The sequence below is a fragment of the Salvelinus alpinus genome, chromosome 1 (assembly GCF_045679555.1).
Source record: "Salvelinus alpinus chromosome 1, SLU_Salpinus.1, whole genome shotgun sequence".
Taxonomy (NCBI): Eukaryota; Metazoa; Chordata; class Actinopteri; order Salmoniformes; family Salmonidae; genus Salvelinus; species Salvelinus alpinus.
Genome location: NC_092086.1, coordinates 41,665,757 through 41,686,719, shown reverse-complemented (window position 1 = coordinate 41,686,719; position 20,963 = coordinate 41,665,757). Strand labels below are relative to the sequence as shown.

Below are 20,963 nucleotides of genomic sequence, written 5' to 3'. Positions count from 1 at the left end.
TTATATTTCCTGGAAGATTCTTGATCATTCAGCAACACACTATTGACAGCTTTCTATGATATCAGCATTGTACATTGTTTTTGTTTGACAATAGACACTTCCCTGTGGACCAGGTCTACCTGTCAATAAACTGAAACATATCAATTCACACAATCACACAATAAGTGCTTTGCAGATGTCAAGTTTCTGTCACGTGGAATGCTATTGACCAATTTAATGCAATTTGCCTTTTTTTTTCTTAGGTTGGAAAAATAATCTGAATTGTTTTTTGTCTATTTGGTGTGTATTTTCAAATGCACATACACCTACATTTATTATGCCTCAGTGTGGTTTTAGTTTCAGTATGTTTCTCCAGACAATAGTGTTCTGTGTCCCTAAATATCACTATTATTAGTGTGGTGATGGTAATACTATCACTAACTGAAAATGTGTTCTCAGTTAACTTACCTGTCAAAATAAAGGTAAATGGATAAAGAGTAAAACAGTAGGCTACAGTTGTAGCCCACTTTGTGTAGTGGTAGGTTTTAGAGAGAACCTTGGTAGGTTCTCTCTAAAACAGTGTCTGTGAGCTTCAAAGCAGACAGTCTAGGTCGAATGACACAAGGGGATAACCTGGATGATGTAGCCCATCTTGAATGGACTGGTACTTATATGGTCATAAAAATCCTTACAGTGCACATACCTCCTTCATTAAAAACCACCTTATCTGTGCCCCCCTTCTCCTCCCCTCAACTATTTCATGTTCATGATTTTTTTGCCCAGTGGCACTAGTTTCTCCATTGGGAAACGCCCCTTCAATAACATTATTGGCCCAGACGGTAAGGATTAGTATAACATTGGCTGGGAGAAGCTGGGATAGCGGAGACATAACATATAGGCCCCTCCTCCTCTGGACCGCACCCCGACTGACTACGCAAAGAGCGAATTTAACTAGCTAGTGGAAGAGAGAAGGAAAAAGAAAGAGAAAAAAAGAGAGTGAGGGAGAGCAAGAGAGGGAAGAAGAGAACACTATAGTTTGTTCCGAGTTCTTTACGAGGCTGCTTTCGACTGAAAAGGAGTTTGTTTCGCGGCGACACGGAGACAGACTCAGCCACCGGTTGTAGGTAGCCAACCCCAAAAGCCTCTGCATCTCAACAGCAGGTAATAGTCCAGCTAACTAGATTTCTCTTCTAGCTACATTCTCATTTCCTTCAGCCTTGGCTCTTCACATGCTTGTGTCTAGCGGTGAGCAAGTGTACCTAACCAGGAAGGACGAGAACTGCAACTTCATCACCTCACTGGGTGGGACCTCATAACCCAGATGTATTCCTCTGTAAACTTTTTTTGTCTACATAGTCAATACAATTTAAGGTGGAAAGTAGTTTCATATTACTAGGCACGGTGTCAAAGCAGGATTATATCAGCGACTAAAGAAGCAATGGCGAGTTGCAAGTAACGTAAGCTAACTTGCTAACTACAGGAAGTGATTCGCATGAATGAGATGTAGAAAGGGAGGGAATGAAAAGTAACGCCAAATAATGGAACGCATCAACTATAAGCACGGTCCTGTTAGAACCCGTTTGACGTGTCTATTTCATCGTAGATTAACATGTTGTGTAGTTTAGGTCTCGCTGTGTGATCAGCCGCGGGGCAAGCAAACAAGTTTGTAGGCTAATGTACACCGGGAGAGTTGTTGCACACCATTACGTCACTCTTTAATTGATTCGCTGTGTACGTCCACGCTTCCTGTTCGATTGATGCTTTAGGTCTACGTCATTGAATTTGTTTGCATTTCTCATGGATTTCATCCTACACTCCAATGAACTCATTATGCGTGAAATGGCAATGTAGCCAGTCGTGTGCAGTGAATGTATTAATTTTCTGAGAGTTAGGATAATTTATCTTTCTTGGCTTAAGTAATTGAACTAAATTGGACTAGATTCCCTTTACTCGGTAGGCTACTGAACCTTGTTACACGACCAGACATTATATAATGACCCCAGTCTATTTAAGTGCTTTTTAAGTAATTTGGGTTTGGTTAGAGTCAGTGTTTTGTGTTGTGAAATTATAGATTGCTGCAGTAATTTGATTCCGATTATTTCGACCTCAGGGACTTTGCCTGGCTACCCAAACTCGTTGCTCCGGCCAAACGCTACGCCACTCCCATTGACGTTAGTTTCTTCTCCACAGTGAGTCTGGATCGGAGTACCTCCCCAAAGCAAAGGCTAGCATTCTAGAAATCAGAGTCCCCAACAAGGGGGTTTTCAGGGTAAATGGAAAGCATCTGTGATGCCACTTTTTCTTTTGGAAGTTAACAATGTGGCTCCATCTTAATAACTCCTCGTGCACATTTATCGGATTGGTTGAACATTACAGAAGAGAACCACCCCTAGGTTTTTTTTCTTCTTCTCATCAAGACCAGTATGTAGGGAATCTAGTTTCAGGAGTTTCTTTTACACCTGCTACTTAGGTTACTAGAACACAAACCCATTCTGATTGATCCCAGAAACCAATGGTTTGGACCAGAACCAGAACACATGTTGCTAAAGCAGCATTTTGAAAGTGTCACTGGCTTTGATACTCTGATTTGTTTGGTTTGAGATGATCCAATCACTGGAAAAAGCAAGTTTGTTTTTCCACCACAAACGACTTCAACGTTGGCAGTCTCAAGCTGAAGTGTAGCAAATATAGAGCACAGGAAGAATTCAGTTTGAGTCGCCAGGCAATCCGGGACTCACAAATTACACATGGTTCTCCAGTCAGCTTGGGCAATTCTCCTGATATAGGAACATGGCTCAGTCTAGGTCTGTGCAAAAGTCTGTTCCCACTGTACTGAGTGAATGTCTGCCCTACAGATATGGCCACATTTGAATATCATGCCCATTAATTCAAACATGTTATTTCAAGTGAAACACAGGCCTATGTCTTAGAACAGGGTTTCTGTCTTTTGAAGGCAACAGTATGCAAAGTCAAGTTCATGACTTTCTTGCATACATCCTTGGTCTCTCTCTGGTGTCTTTCTATTTCAATAGCGCAGAGTGTTGGTTCCTGTCAGAATAACATAATTTCCTGTTTGTGCTTTCACTGCACTGAACTGTGAATCAAACCCCTGGCAACATCTGAAAACGAATCCTCTTGATGTCAACATTGTTCATTGGAAAGGCATTCACCATTTATTAGAGTTATAATGACCTGGTAGATATAAACTGATTAGTCTAACTTGTTGTGATCCTCTTACATTTACTGACTGTTTCAATGATGTCCCTACTAGAATGTATCCAGTTCATGACCAGTGGGTCGACCACATTTGATCAATATGTAGTCTAGCCTAAAAGTCTGCTTAAAATCATACAGGACAAATGAAAATGCCTGTGAATGTTAATGCATTGAAGGCCAGCTAGGATGCAGACATCCTGGCTAAGGTAGATTACCATTAGCAACCAACTTGCTTTTGTTTCAATTTGAAACATTTGGGTCAAGAGCACCGTGGCACAAAAGTGTCCCACAGTTATCCAAGGTTCAGTGGTAGCTGTGATTCTTGAGTTGACACTATCAGTCAGTCCCAAGATGTTTGTCAGGTGACGTTCTCTAAACTAACTGTAGATTTACAGGACTATAGTTGCCCTTTCAGTGATGAGGGGCAGTAACATGGGCAAATACTTGCTGATAATCCAGAAAAAAATGAGCCCTACATTTTTGACCATACCATCACAGTTAGGTCATTTCCCCAAGTAAACAATCCTCATTTTATATTCCTTTTAGGCCTGATAATCCAGCTAGCTACAGCAGATCAGATGTATTTGAGCAGATGAAAGGTCATCTGTATAGGACTGCAGTTTATGCTTCTCTGATATTTATGAGCCTTGTCATATAATGTACAGTACATCTCCAGTCAGAGAGGCAAGTAGAAGGCAAAGATCAATCATCCACATGAGAGTCAATATCATTTGAGTAATGTATACAGACCTGCTCATAGCCACAGATCCCCATATAAACATGGGTCACATTCTCTTAAAGCTGGAATCCTTAATGGTGAAACTGTCATGTCAGTTTGGGATATTACAACAAAGTTACTGTAATTAAGTTTCTTCATCAGGCGTCATTGAACGTGTGATACAACAGCAGAATATGTACTGCAACTTTTTTTTAAACTACACTGCTCGACGTACCTCACCTCTGTTACATTCTCAAAACGATAACGACGGTGCTGGGGCGGACAGTGGAGGTGTTTCCCCTAATACGGATTCCATTTTTAAACTAGGGCTGGGAATTGCAATATTTTCATGATATTTGGGTGCCGATATGATATGTATTGCGTTTCTCACAATTGTATATGTATTACGTTTTGGTCTTTGATTTAAAAAAAGTATATATTTTTTTATTGGGTTTTGACGTTCCAAACATATTGCTCACCATATGTATGCTGCCGAGATACAAGCGAGCGCATGAGAAATACATCATGGAAATTAAAGTCCTATAAACAAATTGGCTCCCTATTTAATAAGATGGAGAACAAGCTATGAAGGAAAAACACTGGAGTTTTCAAATCAAGTTCAAGTACATTTTTCCCATCACTACTTTCAAAAAACAAGTTTGATATCATGGATTCTTAGTAATGCAGACATCAAACACAGGGTGTGCGTGCATACATCTGTGTTCTCTGATTCAGGCTTGAGTCATATTTTACTGCGGCTGGCTTGCCAGTCAACCTCTTTCAAACTTATTTTACTGCCATTACTCTCGCTATCAACTTCTGTCTATTTATATGTAATAAACTCATTCCTTAGTTCAGTCTGGCTTGAACAATATGATTTGAATTGGGTCAATCGGATTGGTCGACTTGGCAGGGACACCCAATGTATCAGCTAAAAAGGCCTAGTGCAAATCCCACTACTAGGTGTATTCTACTGTTTGCTTGCTTGTTTCTTTCCTTCCTCCTACTCCATTCTGTCAATTTCTCCCTACTCTCCATACCTCCTATTGTGGGCCTCCTTCCCATCCTCCCCCTCACAGCGCACACCTGTAGGGTTCCACTGAATGCAACAATAGCAGGAAATGACTAATCTATGCCTGGGGTTCCAAACAAGGCTTGTTCTCACGTCTCTGGACTTAACCGTGGCAACACTGATTGCTGCTTGGTTTATGATACATGCTAGGCCTATGCTGGGTGGGGGGGATAGTTGTCCTTTTTTAAATTAATAGTGAGCAAAAATAAAGCAACATGGAACAATTTCCAAGATTTTACTGAGTTACAGTTCATATAAGGAAGTCGGTCAACTGAAATAAATAAATTAGGCCCTACTTTTTGGATTTCATATGACTGGGAAGACTGATATGCATCGGTTGGGCACAGATGCCTTTAAAAAAAGGTAGGGGGGTGGATCAGAGAACCAGCCAGTATCTGGTGTGACCACAATTTGCCTCATGCAGGGTGACAGCTCCTTCGCATAGGATTGATCAGGCTGTTGATTGTGGAATGTCGTCCCGCTCCTCTTCAATGGCCGTGTGAAGTTGTTGGATATTGGTGGAACTGGAACACGCTGTCGTACACATCGATCCAGAGCATCCCAAACATGCTGAATGGGTGCCATGTCTGGTGAGTATGCAGGCCATGGAAGAACTGAGCCTTCAGCTTCCAGGAATTTTGTACAGATCCTTGCGACATGGGGCCGTGCATTATCATGCTGAAACATTAGATGACGGAGGCAGATGAATGTCACAACAATGGGCCTCAGGATCTCGTCACGGTGTCTGTGCATTCAAATTGCCATCAATAAAATGCAATTGTGTTCGTTGTCCATAGCTTATGCCTGCCCATACCATAACCCCACCACCACCATGGGGTGCTCTGTTCACAATGTTGACATCAGAAAACCGCTCACCCACACTATGCCATACATGGTCTGCAGTTGGGATGCCAGTTGGACGTACTGCAAAAATTCTCTAAAACGACGTTGGAGGCAGCTTATGGTAGAGAAATTAACATTCAATTTTCTGGCAACATTTCTGGTGGACATTCCTGCAGTCAGCATGCTAATTGCACACTCCAACTTGAGACATCTGTGACATTGTGTTGTTTGACAATTGAACATTAGTGTCTTTTTGTTGTCCCCAAAACAAGTTGCACCTGTGTAATGATCATGCTGTTTAACTAGCTTCTTGATATGCCACACCTGTCAGGTTGATTATCTTGCCAAAGGAGAAAGGCTCATGAAGAGTGATGTAGCCACATTTGAGAAGCTTTTTGTGCGTATGGAACATTTCCGCAAACTTTATTTCAGCTCATGAAACAGAAGACCGAAACTATATATATTGTGCTTATATTTTGATTCTATGTAACTAATGGAGAGAAGCAGATTACTAGATAGGTAGAGGTCTTTTACACAATGTGGGTGGTGAAAAGCTACCTTGCATGTCAGAAAATAGAACTTGTTCTGTGTTGGGTGTGATCTGTGCACCTGATGTGTTTGGTTTTGTAGGTGTGTATATGTATGTGTCAGACTGGCTATTGCCCAACGCAGTCAACTTGAGCACTCGAACACAGTTTCACACTGAATTTTGAAACACTCTCTGCACAGGGACGTCCCTCTGACTGCCACTCCATATTTTATTTTTCCGTCAACCCAAATGCAGGTCAGGTTCCATATACCCCACTAGTTTGAATACAGCACCTGTTCAACTGTCCGTGAGTGCTTTTGTTTGACTGGTGAATAGCCTCCATAAACGCTAGACACCATTTGTTGTCTTCATGTAGCCTAGACTATAGTGATTCAAAGGGAGTGCTCTTATACTGTAGATTAGACTTCTAGTCAGAGATAAGGAGAGAGACTAAACCATCCACTCCCTTTTGTCTGCTAACTCCTAAGTGAAAAAAATGAGATGAGAAGACCTGTTCAGTGTTCACGGTCAGGTAAAATATGTTTTATGTCCTGAGTAGGGTTTAGAAAGATGTTTATTTAAGTGACCGAGGAAGCAGGTATGTATGACTCTCTCCAGCATTCTTTCACAATAGTTAAAAGGCTTATGTAACCATTATCTAATATCCAAAGTGCTTTCGCTTGTTCAGCAAGCGGGTGCGAATTTAAAAAGCCAACCGTGTCCAATATGGCTGTCAAAATGACAACAGAAATATGGGCCATTTCATAAGCCCTTTGACCCCAAATCATTATACGTTTTTAGGCGTTTGTCAGACTGACACCTACTGGCTGTCAACCAGTACAGTTAATAGAATAATTGTAAAGGAAATGTCTGTTATTTGATCTAAACTAGACAGTTCAAATCAGTTATTCACTTTATGGTGCTGCTAGACTAACAGGTTGCTTAGAGTTCCAGTTTTTATGTGCATCTCTAGTGAGGAATGTGGAAAAATAGTGGATAAGGGTTTGTCATGGAGTGTGGTTAGTTTCCAGGACTTAATTTACTGCACAGTCTGCAGAGGGCTGAGAACTTCTCGTTTCAATGGTATCCCCTGGTGCACTCTGCAAGAATTCACACAACAAAGTTCCACAAATGGCAAAATAGTTTTCCCTCTTTGTCATTTCCTCTTCCCTCTCTCTCCTCGGCTCCCCCTCCCTCCCCTGTTTTAGGCAGAGAGACGGTGTCTGAGTCCATAATGAACTTAGACACACTCCACCTCTCCTGCCCTCTGGCCTCGTCTGGCGGTCACACTCCCTCCCTCAGGGCGTCAGACAGCGGAGAGGAATAGGAAAGCCAGAGGTAAGGTCAGAGGGCAAGGGATGGAGGGATAGGCCGTTGAAGCTTAACATGCATACAAGACTGACCATGCTAGACTGGACCCAACAAGAGACCATCTGATGAATTAGAGTAGGGACAGACAGGATGTGATATGAGAGGAGGATGTATTAACAGTTGTATTAATATTCCAGCCAATGGAGCCATACTCCAGGGCCAGTTGGCCACGGCTGTTTAACCGCTTTATAATGTGGCTGGTGGGATACAAGGCTTATTGTATATGGTCAGGCTTTAAATGTTGCCTTTGGTCGCCGACTGACGAGATGGAGGGTCAAGACCTTGGCTTTTCCAGCTACTCAGCATAACTCTGGGTGAGAAGGCACTGAGCTGGAATGGAATGAGAGTGGAGCAGGGAAGGAGGGAGGGATGGCTCTGAAGAGCAAGCAGCCCTTGGTGTCCCTTTTAACGAGAGGGCCAGGCGTTGACAAGGACACTCCTTACTTCCTCCCTTTGTGCCTACATTCTTGTCTCTGTGACGTCGGTTCTAAAACCTCCCTCTTGTTTTTCGGCCCAGGCTTCCGCTTCTATAGCAGACCACTTCACTGACTAAGCACCACTCTTCCTAGATGTCGGCGGTCGTTTTCGTAGCCTTCAATGACATGTCTAGTCATTGATTGTCATAGGTCCGATAATATTTAGGGACTGTTGGGAGGGATTGGTTTCCTTGTATTCCACGTGTCGCTTTCATTAATGTGTAACTTTGCATGAGTAACTACCAGAATGGCTAATCTCAATGTAGCCAACCTTCAATAGATGAGTCTGTTTGTATAGCTGAACAGCATTTAACATGACAAGACATGGGGAGTCCTTGCAGCTGCGCAGTACTGGGCTTCAGGCTTAGTGGCATCCCAGGTTGAGTGAAGACATGGCCAGACAGAAAGCTGTGGACTTTGGTGGCCAGACAGAAAGCTGTGGACTTTGGTGGCCAGACAGAAAGCTGTGGACTTTGGTGGCCAGACAGAAAGCTGTGGACTTTGGTGGGGACTCTGAGTCATAATAAAAGACGTGGGTCTACCCAGTGTTCTCTTAATGCCATGTACAGGCTGGGCAGTGTTCTCTTAATGCCATGTACAGGCTGGGCAGTGTTCTCTTAATGCCATGTACAGGCTGGGCAGTGTTCTCTTAATGCCATGTACAGGCTGGGCAGTGTTCTCTTAATGCCATGTACAGGCTGGGCAGTGTTCTCTTAATGCCATGTACAGGCTGGGCAGTGTTCTCTTAATGCCATGTACAGGCTGGGCAGTGTTCTCTTAATGCCATGTACAGGCTGGGCAGTGTTCTCTTAATGGCAACGGCTGACCATCACACTTCAGGTTCGCCTTCACTTTTCAATGTAGAGCACCTTCCATAGAATGACTATGAAAAGAATGGATGTGGTTATAAATGTAGCCCTGTGCTGCTCTCAGGAGATGGATGGAGGAGATGCGTCACTGACTAATCTGTGTCAAGACGACGTGTATAGGACACAGCACAGGCCTCTCTGCTCCCTCCCTCCCCAGGGCCGTCAAAAACGGCTGCATGCTCTCCTTTTTGAAGTCTCATTTTATCATTGTTATCTCTGTTCACTATCAGTGGGTCATATTCCTATCCTGCTGGCTTATCCATGTCTTGCTGGTAGACCATGCAAGCTAAACTCTCTGGCCCCCATCCTGCATCCACTCAACAGATGGCCTGTGTATGTTTGAGCTGCTTGTTTGAGTTTGTTTTCATGTAGGCTACACGTAGTTTTTTCTTCAGGCCCACGTTAGCCTAGCTGACACTGATAAGAATCACTCCCAGAGTGTTGGTGTGTTGAGGCTGTACTCTCCACTGCTTATTTTTGCCAAGCAGGAAAACAATAGTTAACTATTGCAGTCAGGCATTAACCGTGTTAGGCCTGCATGGAACTGACTAGACTGCCCCTTGGTGTGGTTGCTGGTTGTTTGCCCAACGTTGCAGATAGTTAGGCCCTGCCACAGTCAAGTGACTGTCTAAAGGCCACTGGCTTCACCACTGCACACAGTCTAACTGTTCTACTGTACAGCCTGTGGGTGCATTACCAGGGATAGGTGATGTATTTTGAGTGTTTAAGGGCTCGAACACGATAGTTAGGCCCTGCCACAGTCAAGTGACTGTCTAAAGGCCACTGGCTTCACCACTGCACACAGTCTAACTGTTCTACTGTACAGCCTGTGGGTGCATTACCAGGGATAGGTGATGTATTTTGAGTGTTTAAGGGCTCGAACACACCAATAGCGCTTGCCTGCTGAGAGTACTTTGCCCAAAAATACTTTACATGTAGAATCGTGCAAAAATGTGATCAGTCAGACGTCAACAGCTTGCAGAACGATCAGTAGACGAACGGGAGCTCCACATTTGTTGCGACCCTTAAACCCCCCGGGCTCGACTGATGGGGAATAGAGGCAGAAGGACTGGAAGGAAAGACCAGGAGAGACTGATTGTGGTAAGAGGAAAGAAATGTGCAGCATTCCTTTTCTCTCTGTCTCTGATAAAGGGTCAGTATGGGAGGAATGTGACCCTAGAAGACTGGATAAACAGAGGGGTGGTGGGGAGAGGGAGACTGGAGCTGATCGAGAGGGGTCCGGGGGGACTCATTTGTGGGGTACCTCACTCTGAAGCAGGAAACTGGGAAGTAAGGGTTGAGGAACAGAGTTGAGGAAGGGGAGGTTGTAGTGATGGAAGTCAGCTGTAGAGCTCTGAGGGAGAGGAATGGCGCTACAGTCCTGGTTCCCTTCCTGGTTGCCTGACGTAGGTCAGGGTTAATGTGCCATTTAGTATTTCTCATAACCCTTTCTGTCAGCAATGCCCATATCCAATGCAGTACAGCCTTTCTCGATACATTCTCAAACATCTACTTGCCCTAGCCTTTGTGTGCAGTAGACTGCATTGCCCCCGGTGTAGGTTAACATGCCTATAAAATACATTTTTCCCATTCTACAGCAAGTAAACCTCACATTCAATGATGTGCTATTTCATAAGAATAGCTTTATGATTGCAGGCACTGTAGGAGAACTTGCCACCTGTAACCCCCCCCCCCAAAAAAAAAAATCTCACAAATTGCATTTCCAAATTATCCAAACAAACTCTGCCAACAAACAAAGCTCATAAGTATGGTAAAGTGGAAAAATCTCCTGAACTTGTAACCCTTTTGAGGGTTAGCTGTTTTGCAACATTGAATATGTAAACATAATGGAGCCAGTTGTTGTAAAATGTCAACTTTTATTTCTACCCTAGGGAGTAAAGGAAAGTGTTAGGCTAACGATCCTGGCGTTGGTGGGAAAGCGCAACGCTCCTGTTGGAATGTTCAGATAATGGCCTTCCCTTTTCTCTACCTCTGTGTATAGCTAAACGTTATGAAACACCCTTCCCTCACCCCCACTGGATTCTGGTAATACTTGTCTCTCCATGTGAGTTACACCATAGAACTGACTTCAATGACTTGGAGATGTTGTTAATGAGCTGTGAGCCGGTCCTGTTTGGGCCTGCAAGTCATGTCGCTCACCTCTGGCATTGTGGTTGTGTTTTACACGAGCTTTGTAAACAAGATTCAAGACTGAACATTGTGTTTAGGCCTTTAGCCCCATTTTTTGGGGGGGGGAATATTTAGACTTGAAGTCCCTTGAATGTTCTCTAACTTTTGTTTTTGAATATGGGAGGTTCCTCGGGCCTCATTATGTACAACAGTCAATTAACCTCCCACTCTGACGTGCTCCTCATCCCTAGAAACTGAACGTTGCGAATCGCAAAAAGTTTTGAAGATTTTCCTCCAAGCATGTAATCAACGAAGTCTTTCCCAAAACCACGTATTTAGATGAGATGGTCAGCACATGTTGCACATTACCACAAATATGTTTTACAGCACTAAGTTACATTTTGATAGAGGCCTGCTTGGCTGGAGAGGGAGTGCGCCCTGTAATTTGATTAGCGTCCGTAGTGGTTGCCAGAAACGTGGGGCCTCGTTGAGATTAGTTTTTTATGTTGACCAGACCTAACCTGAGCACTCCATGTTGTAGAGGAAACATTGGTGACCTCGGCATTCCTCAGACATTACATCAAGACAAACGGCCAGGGACCAGACCTCTCTGACAGACATCAACTCACAACCCAACAAACTTTCTGGGCAGTGGCTGTCTTTAGCTCAGAACAATCCCATGGGTATTGTGGATAGAGATTGACGCGATGGTGAAATGACACTTCGTGCCCACATTATTGTTTTGGGGATAGATGATGCAAGATGATGCTTTGTAGTTTAAGGGAAGTCTTTGTTTACTTGGCTCAGTATATGTCAGGACTGTTGCTCATTTACATCAGGTTTGTTTGTTGGTTGAGGTCTAACTAAATTGAATTGGTACTACAACTAAATGCTCTATTTTCTAGCCCTAACCAACTTCCGGGTCTCTCTTTCCACAGCAACCATGGCGACGGACGCAGACAAGTTCCTATACGTGGACCGCAACATGGTCAACAACCCTCTGGCCCAGGCAGACTGGGCCACCAGGAAGCTGGTGTGGGTGCCGTCGGAGCGGCTGGGCTTCGAGGCGGGCTCTGTGAAGGAGGAGCGAGGTGAAGAGTGCCTGGTGGAGCTGGCAGACTCTGGCAAGAAGGTGAAAGTCAACAAGGATGACATCCAGAAGATGAACCCGCCCAAGTTCAGCAAGGTGGAAGACATGGCTGAGCTCACCTGCCTGAACGAGGCCTCTGTGCTGCACAACCTCAAGGAGAGATATTACTCTGGCCTCATCTACGTGAGTATTATACACCAGACACACACTGAACTGAAGAACACATTCCCAGCCTGTAGAACCTGTAGGAGAAATTCTGATACTACAGCACATTGAAGGACCTCACCTCATTGTATGATACAAGTGTCAATCATTACTCTGTGTTCATGTGAACAATTCTGACTCACTCTTGCCCCCTCATACGAGAGCTGATAATATTTAATTAAAACTTTTTTTTTAGATGTTATCCAAGGTCTTGCTTAATGCTGGTTACGAAAGCACTGTTTGGTCATATCACGACTTGGCCTGGTTCCAAACCAGGTAGCCCTCCTTCCTAGCCTCATTACCACCATTAAGCCCATTGTGTCAGATGACCCATTGTGTGCAGGTTGCCACCCCAAACGAAAGGCTGTAATCTGTTTACCAAACATACAAGTATGTTCAGTCCTCCCTTTCTGGCTCCCCTGTCTTACACTCTCCTTCTGGGTTTGGAGTACTGCTGGGGGGGGGTAGAAGAGAGGGACACAATGGGGGGGGCGGAGAGTAAAGCTGTTCAGAGTTGAGTTTCAGGCGGAGCTGGAAATTAAATGGATATGGAATGTAAATCGTGCTCTAATTATTGTTCCCCCATAATGCCATTTATCCCTCTGTCCACGACGGAGTGATTTGGTGCCTGCCACATTGGGCTTTGACCCGGTCAAGTCAACACACCCTGGTCCTCTTGGGGTTTGGGTCTTGCCGTGTTGCGCGCCACTGGACCGGCTACCCTTCTGAAAACCCCCTCTTGGGAGAGGCAGAGACAACTACCAGACCAGAAGCAAGGGCACGGAGCAATGAGGAGGACAGGAATGTAGCTGAGAGGGAAGGAAACTGAAATATGGAGGGAGGATGAACATAAATGAAGTGGGGAGGAGAGATGCTCCAGATGCCCATACCAAGATGAGGGTTTAGAGGGGTATATGGAAAGGGACAGAGGGGCTGGGGTGAAATCACCTCGGATGATGTCACTGTTTGGTAGAAGCTCTTTGCGATTGTGAAACATGACTGATCTAGCCCAGCCTCTGGCTGTAGTCAGGGAAGGTGATTGGGAAATAAAGTATGGAGCTGGTGTTGACGAGAGGGTTAGATTCAGAAGATAATGTTCACTATGATTTCCCCATTCACATCTGTCCAGTCTTGTTTTCGGCTGTAGACCATCAGTGATATAATATGCAGTCAGTTTAAACTATTACATTGGCAGGTCAGAGTGATTCTACTGCAATCTCTCACTAACATCTACAGTGGAATTTTAATTGAAATCACATCTCTAGACTAGCCAAAATCCAATGTAAGAAGACCAGTCAAGTCCGACTGTATAATCCCTAGTGTTCTTGGTTCAGGACATGGATAGAGGAGATCATGTATGTTCAGTAGCTAATATTAAGTGTTTCTCTTTGTATCACAGACATACTCCGGGCTCTTCTGTGTGGTTATAAACCCCTATAAGAATCTGCCCATCTACTCAGAAGAGATTGTGGATATGTACAAGGGCAAGAAGAGGCATGAAATGCCCCCCCATATATACGCCATCACTGACACGGCCTACAGGAGCATGATGCAGGGTAAGCGAAGGTCCTTGTTTTACCACAACATCGTAGTAAGTAACCTAGCAAATTTACTCATTCATCTGAATACAAGGGTTATTGGTAGTATTTTAACATCCATGTTTAGTAAGATCATTTGTCTTTAAGATATGAATCGGTTTAGACTCCTCCAGGCAGACTTGTCTCTGAAAGTCTGCATTTAAATAGTGAAGCATTAGCCTTGATTTCTGAGGGTTCCTGCCGTCCATAACCAAGGAAAGGCCATTAGTCAGTCTGTAAGGGGATGTAGGCTACATACAGTACATTCTCAGTACTCTTTCCCAGACCCATTATCTTGATGTACTGTTTGGCATTGTCAGGCTGTCCATTCACTCACTCTTGTCTTGTTAGTCCATTGTTGGCCCCCATTGAAGTAAAGGGAATCATTTAATTAGAAGAGAGGGAGGGAGTTACAATGCAGTATTTGCATGGGGATGGTTAATTGGCTTGTTGGTTAAAAGGCATCGCCCTTTCCGTTCACAGGAAGCTGGATATTGATTTCCTGTGTGACCAATGCACTTCCTGTTTCAGAGACAAAAATGTGGTCCATGTGTTCCTGAGATAACAAATCCACACTGAAGAATTCACATTTTATATAAAGCCAGCTGGCAACAACATAATTCAGTTGTTCTGACAATGGAACTGAAGTTCCTCTGCACAACAAGCACCCATGATGGGCTCCAAATAGTAGCAGAAACTATTGTCACTATTGAATTCAACTGTCCCCTCATGTTATTCAATCCAAACTTAAACCATGAAATATGTACCTTTAAAAAAAAATCTTGGCCCCACCTCTTTTCACAGACCGTGAAGACCAGTCCATTCTTTGCACGTGAGTCTTGAGCACAAAACCCTATGAACAGCAAATCTTGGGTCTCTCAGCATGACCTTGAAATATTACAGCGTTAGTTGTGATATTGCTGACAACTGATTGACTTCCTTACTTTTTGCTTCTGTCCTCCTCCCCTCTTCCTCCTTTTCTCTTCCACAGAGGAGAGTCTGGTGCTGGGAAGACGGAGAACACCAAGAAGGTCATTCAGTATCTGGCCCATGTGGCCTCTTCCCACAAGACCAAGAAAGACCAGGTCAGTCAGTCAGTCCTCATTTACTCTACTATTCTCTCTCATAATTCCCTCTGATCTTTATCCTCTCTCTCTTTCTCTCTCTCCTCTCTCTTTCTCTCTCTCCTCTCTCTTTCTCCCTCTCCTCTCTCTTTCTCCCTCTCCTCTCTCTTTCTCCCTCTCCTCTCTCTTTCTCCCTCTCCTCTCTCTTTCTCCCTCTCCTCTCTCTTTCTCCCTCTCCTCTCTCTTTCTCCCTCTAACCCTAACCCTATTCCTTTTTTTATTTTTTCACCATGCTCTCGAACTCTCCCTCACTCTCTGACGTGGGCCTTGTTTCCTATGGTCCTTTATCAGCGCGGAACCAGGCTTTTCCGAGTCCTCAATGCTCAACTACTTGTACTGTGATTGTATGTGCGTTTGAGAAATAGTGGTGCCAGTGGTACTTAACATTACTTCATTGTCAAGCCATCGCCATATTGTTCCAGGTCTTGGATAGGTGCTGCTTCTACATCAGTCACACTGCTCTATGGTGCCATAGAGTACCTCTAAATAAGGTTTGGCCAGTCTTGGTTCTTTAAGACTGACCGTAGCACTGCAGGATGTAGATTAAACTCCGTTGGTAGCTGGTTCATAGTGTGATATCTAAACCACAGTGGACTGACTATATAATTCCTTTTTTTGACATTTCTCCTCCAGCGGCTGAGCTGAATCAGTGACCTCCGGTCAACTCTATAAAGCCATGAGACAAAATGTAACCCTGCAGTGCTGTAGTTGGCCACCCCTATGATAGATGCAGCTGTGACTACAGGGTTCAAGAGAGGCCCAGTCTTTTCTGAAAGCAGACCAGTATCTGTATCTATCATTCCTTTGAGGTTGTGTGTTTCTCTTTTCCCATCAACAGACCAGCTCGTTCCTGTCACATGTGAGTTACCCTGTCCCCCCCCCCCCCCCCCACCCCCTTCCTTCCTCTCCCATCACACATCTCTGGATCTCCTCCTCCACACCCTTCCTCCCTCTCCCTGGCTCTTGCGCTGTCTCTCCCTCCTCCCCCGTGCTGCTGGAGCGTGCTCTGTGGTGGGCTAGTGGGTCACTTGGAAGTGTACACATGACCAGTGTCAGTCCAGAGGAAGGAATGTTCTTTATTAAAGGGGAAATGGCCATTTGAATTCAGCCAGACAAAACTGAGAGCGCATCCTTCTTGTATTGTTGATTTGATCTTCTTTAAATACTAAGTTTAAAGATATTTAATGAGTAAACAGCTCTGCAGTTTGAGAAGTCTGGCTGAATTTTGCATAACGCTGTTGATCCTTTGTTTTCCCCCTGGTGGTTCCAGAAGTGTGCTTGATGTGTTTACGACTCCATGTCTGCTTGCTGTGTGTGTGTTCCAGTGTGTCTGTTCAGAGATCTGGTCAACGTTCTCTCACAGTTCCCCCTCCATTTCTCACTCTTTGTCCACACCATTTTAAAGATCTCTGGACAAACTCACTGAGTTGCCGTGTGCATTGTGATGCCAGTGGACTAATTGTGTGTGTGTTCGTTCACTGGGGATGCTTCATACCGGTCATATCCATTATTACCTGCTCCTTACTACCGTTAAAAGCCTCATAGTGGTGTAATGTATAGGATTAGTTAGGGATTGTTTTTAAACTAACATTGTCCTTGACGATTCAGGAAAAAGGTTCAGCGAGCTCCTCAGATTGATAACATTGACAAAGCCACTACTATAGCAGCTACATTTTTAACATTTGAGTCATTTTAGCAGACATTCTTGTCCAGGAAGAGTTACAGGAGCAATTGGTGTTAGTGCCTTGCTCAAGGGCACATTGACAGATGTTACACCTAGTCGCTTGGGGATTCGAACCAGCAACCTTTCGGTTACTGGCCAACCTCTTAACTGCTAGGCTATGTAAGAATATTAGTGTGAGTATGTATTTTTATTGTGTGGATTGAAGTGATTTCAACCCAATATGCGCCAAGCTCCTCACATGTTGACACAGCCTCAGCTGTAGCAGACTCTTGAAGGCTTTCCTGTCCATGTATAGATATTTTAAAATTGAAATTCACTGTAGTGGCGTTTTAGATGGAGTCATGTGCATGGATTTACCTGTACAACAACAGTCTGAAGTAGAGCTCAGTGTGAACTATGTACAGATTTCTGGCTGTAGGGGTTGTGTATACTTCATGTCAGTGTAGTGAATCTTGACAGTCAGTTCTCTGCATGGGGTCTGGGGGTTACTCTGGGTGAAGGGTTACTGATGAGGGCCACAGGGTCGTCCATTGGGTGTCAAGGTGTGGGCACTAACACTGCGCTGTGTGTGGGGGTATTGTGTACTGGTCTATGTGTTCCTTGGTGTTGTGATATTCAATGGTCTGCATGCAGTTTGTTTTATTTTCTCCATAAGTAAGGTAATGCAGTTGTGTGAATTATCTTACGACTTATGATTAAATTATGGACTTGGGCGTAAAAAGGGAACATCCAAACACAAATCAAATGTTTAAACAACTGAAATCCTCACAATGAAATGAAACTAGAGTAAATGAAAAGCAGATGACTGTAGTTCTCACAATGCGTGACTATGAATCATCCATTGGAATCACCAAAGGTATTCAGTTTGATCCCACTGCTGAGAAATGACAAATGGCATGTCCTGTTAGTGTCAATATAGAATTTGTACTAATCTAGATGCGTCCTTATAAGGAGGTGGTGGTTTAAAGAATCCAATGGGATGAAGTCATTGGTTGATGGCGAGGTTCTGTGTTTGTCCTCTAGGGTGAGCTGGAGAAGCAGCTGCTGCAAGCTAACCCCATCCTGGAGGCCTTTGGAAACGGCAAGACTGTCAAGAACGACAACTCCTCCCGATTCGTAAGACTTTTTTTTTTTTATCTCTTAGTGATGCTTGTTATTTTTCTGTTGCACAAGTATTTCCTGCTTCCTTAGTCATTCACTATGTTCTCTCTCTCCCAGGGAAAATTCATCAGGATTAACTTCGATGTCAACGGATACATCGTGGGGGCCAACATTGAAACCTGTATCCTTCATACTATGTTAACCAGAATGAAATTCACTCCCTCATTTGAAATATACAAAAGTTTGGGGTCCTGAGTGGCGCAGCGGTCTAAGGCACTGCATCTCAGTCCTAGAGGTGTCACTACAGACACCCTGGTTCGAATCCAGGCTGTATCATAACCGGCCGTGTTTGGAAGTCCCATAGGGCGGCACACAATTGGCCCAGAGTCATCCAGGTTAGGGTCTGGCCGGGGTAGGCCGTCGTTGTAAATAAGAATTTGTTCTTAACTGACTTGCCTAGTTAAATAAATATTCTGTGGGCTATAGATTGAAGTGTAGTTTAACTCCAGACACCTCTCGGTTAGTCTTTACAGTAAACTAGACAAATAAGTCACACACACTTGCCCCGGCCAGCAGAAGCTCACAATCCAGTCTGAATGAGTGGCTCCTTGACGGTCTGACCACCAGACCTGCTGGAGAAGTCCCGTGCCATCCGCCAGGCCAAAGACGAGAGGACCTTCCATGTCTTCTATTACATGCTCACTGGTGCTGGAGACAAACTGCGCTGTAAGCCTCCTTCGTTATCACCTTTATCAAGTACAGCTAACTGTGCGTATCAGATGTAACAAACTCTGTGCTCCCCTCAGCCGAGCTGTGTCTGGAGGGCTACAACAACTACCGCTTCCTGGTCAATGGAAACGTGACCATCCCTGGCCAGCAGGATAAGGACCTGTTCACCGAGACCCTGGAGGCCTTTAGGATCATGGGCATTCCAGAGGACGAGCAGATTGGTGAGGGGGAGGACGGGACACACTAACCTCTCACTGGTTTATTTTGGGGGGGTGTGACTCTAACCTCTTGTCTCCTCATGCAGGTCTGCTGAAGGTGGTGTCTTCTGTGCTCCAGCTGGGCAACATGAGCTTTAAGAAGGAGCGCCATTCAGACCAGGCCTCCATGCCTGACGACACAGGTACAGCAAACCTTTATTTGGGCTGGTTTGATCCTAAAAAGGAGATCCTAGTATCTGTCAATTACACTCTACTGACCAGCAGATTATACACCTATCAGTCCACCAGAATTATCTAATCAAACCAGTTTATTTGTCACGTGAGCCAAATACAACAGGTGTAGGTAGACCTTACAGTGAAATGCTTACTTACAGGCTCTAACCAATAGTGCAAAAAAGGTATTAGGTGAACAATGGGTAAGTAAAGAAATAAAAGCAACAGTGAAAAATAACAGTAGCGAGGCTATAAAAGTAGGGAGGCTACATACAGACACCGGTTAGTCGATCTGATTTGAGGTAGTATGTACATGGAGATATGGTTAAAGTGACTATGCATGTATGATGAACAGAGAGTAGCAGTAGCATAAACGAGGGGTTGGTGGGTGGTGGGACACAATGCAGATAGCCTGGTTAACCAATGTGCAGGGAGCAGTGGTTGGTTGGGCTAATTGAGGTAGAATGTACATGAATGTATAGTTAAAGTGACTATGCATATATGAATAACAGAGTGCAGCAGCGTAAAAGAGGGGTTGGGGGGGCACACAGTGCAAATAGTCCGGGTAGCCATTTGATTACCTGTTCGAGTCTTATGGCTTGGGGGTAAAAACTGTTGAGAAGCCTTTTTGTCCTAGACTTGGCACTCCGGTACCGCTTGCCATGTGGTAGTAGAGAAGTCTGACGGGTGGCTGGGTCTTTGACAATTTTTAGGGCCTTCTTCTGACACCGCCTGGTGTTGAGGTCCTGGATGGCAGGCAGCTTAGCCCCAGTGATGTACTGGGCCGTACTCACTACCCTCTGTAGTGCCTTGCGGTCGGAGGCCGAGCAATTGCCGTACCAGGCAGTGATGCAACCAGTCAGGATGCTCTCGATGTTGCAGCTGTAGAACCTTTTGAGGATCTCAGGACCCATGCCAAATATTTTTAGTTTCCCGAGGGGGAATAGGCTTTGTCGTGCCCTCTTCACGACTGTCTTTGTGTGTTTGGACTAGAGGTCAACCAATTATGATTTTTCAACGCCGATACCGATTATTGCAGGACCAAAAAAAGCCGATGCCGATTTAATTAAAAAAAAATATTGATATATATTTGTGAAAATGACAATTACAACAATACTGAATGAACACTTATTTTAACTTAATATAATACATCAATAATATCAATTTAGCCTCAAATAGATAATGAAACATGTTCAATTTGTTTTAAATAATGCAAAAACAAAGTGTTGGAGAAAGTAAAAGTGCAATATGTGCCATGTAAAAAAGCTATCGTTTAAGTTCCTTGCTCAGAACATGAGAACATATGAAAGCTGGTGGTTCCTTTTTAACATGAGTCTTCAATATTCCCAGGTAAGAAGTTTTAGGTTGTAGTTATTATAGGACTATTTCTCTCTATACAATTTGTATTTCATATACCTTTGACTATTGTATGTTCTTATAGGCACTTTAGTATTGCCAGTGTAACAGTATAGCTTCCGTCCCTCTCCTCGCCCCTACCTGGGCTCGAAACAGGAACACATCGACAACAGCCACCCTCGAAGCAGCGTTACCCATGCAGAGCAAGGGGAACAACCACTCCAAGTCTCAGAGCGTTTGAAACGCTATTAGTGCGCACCCCGCTAACTAGCTAGCCATTTCATAGCGGTTACACCAGCCTAATCTCGGGAGTTGATAGGCTAGAAGTCATAAACAGCGCAATGCTTGAAGAATTGCGAAGAGCTGCTGGCAAACGCACGAAAGTGCTGTTTGAATGAATGCTTACAAACCTGCTGCTGCCTACCACCGCTCAGTCAGACTGCTCTATCAAATATCAAATCATA

At 44.2% G+C, this 20,963-nt stretch overlaps 1 protein-coding gene across 2 annotated transcripts in view; it reads left to right on the top strand.

Moving 5' to 3' along the window:
* Positions 1-883: 883 nt before the first annotated feature.
* The window catches only part of LOC139576262 (myosin-9-like), a 34,260-nt gene continuing 14,180 nt past the window's right edge, over positions 884-20,963 (top strand). Inside the window, exons 1-11 of one of the 2 annotated variants that reach the window (XM_071402099.1) lie at positions 884-1,140; positions 12,142-12,476; positions 13,897-14,053; positions 14,879-14,906; positions 15,066-15,159; positions 16,037-16,057; positions 17,906-17,998; positions 18,101-18,164; positions 18,611-18,709; positions 18,790-18,933; positions 19,017-19,112. In XM_071402099.1, coding sequence (XP_071258200.1) covers positions 12,147-12,476; positions 13,897-14,053; positions 14,879-14,906; positions 15,066-15,159; positions 16,037-16,057; positions 17,906-17,998; positions 18,101-18,164; positions 18,611-18,709; positions 18,790-18,933; positions 19,017-19,112 — 1,126 coding nt within the window. In that variant the 5' untranslated portion in view covers positions 884-1,140; positions 12,142-12,146. The remainder of the gene's footprint in view (positions 1,141-12,141; positions 12,477-13,896; positions 14,054-14,878; positions 14,907-15,065; positions 15,160-16,036; positions 16,058-17,905; positions 17,999-18,100; positions 18,165-18,610; positions 18,710-18,789; positions 18,934-19,016; positions 19,113-20,963) is intronic. The other variant, XM_071402109.1, reaches the window with a different exon arrangement.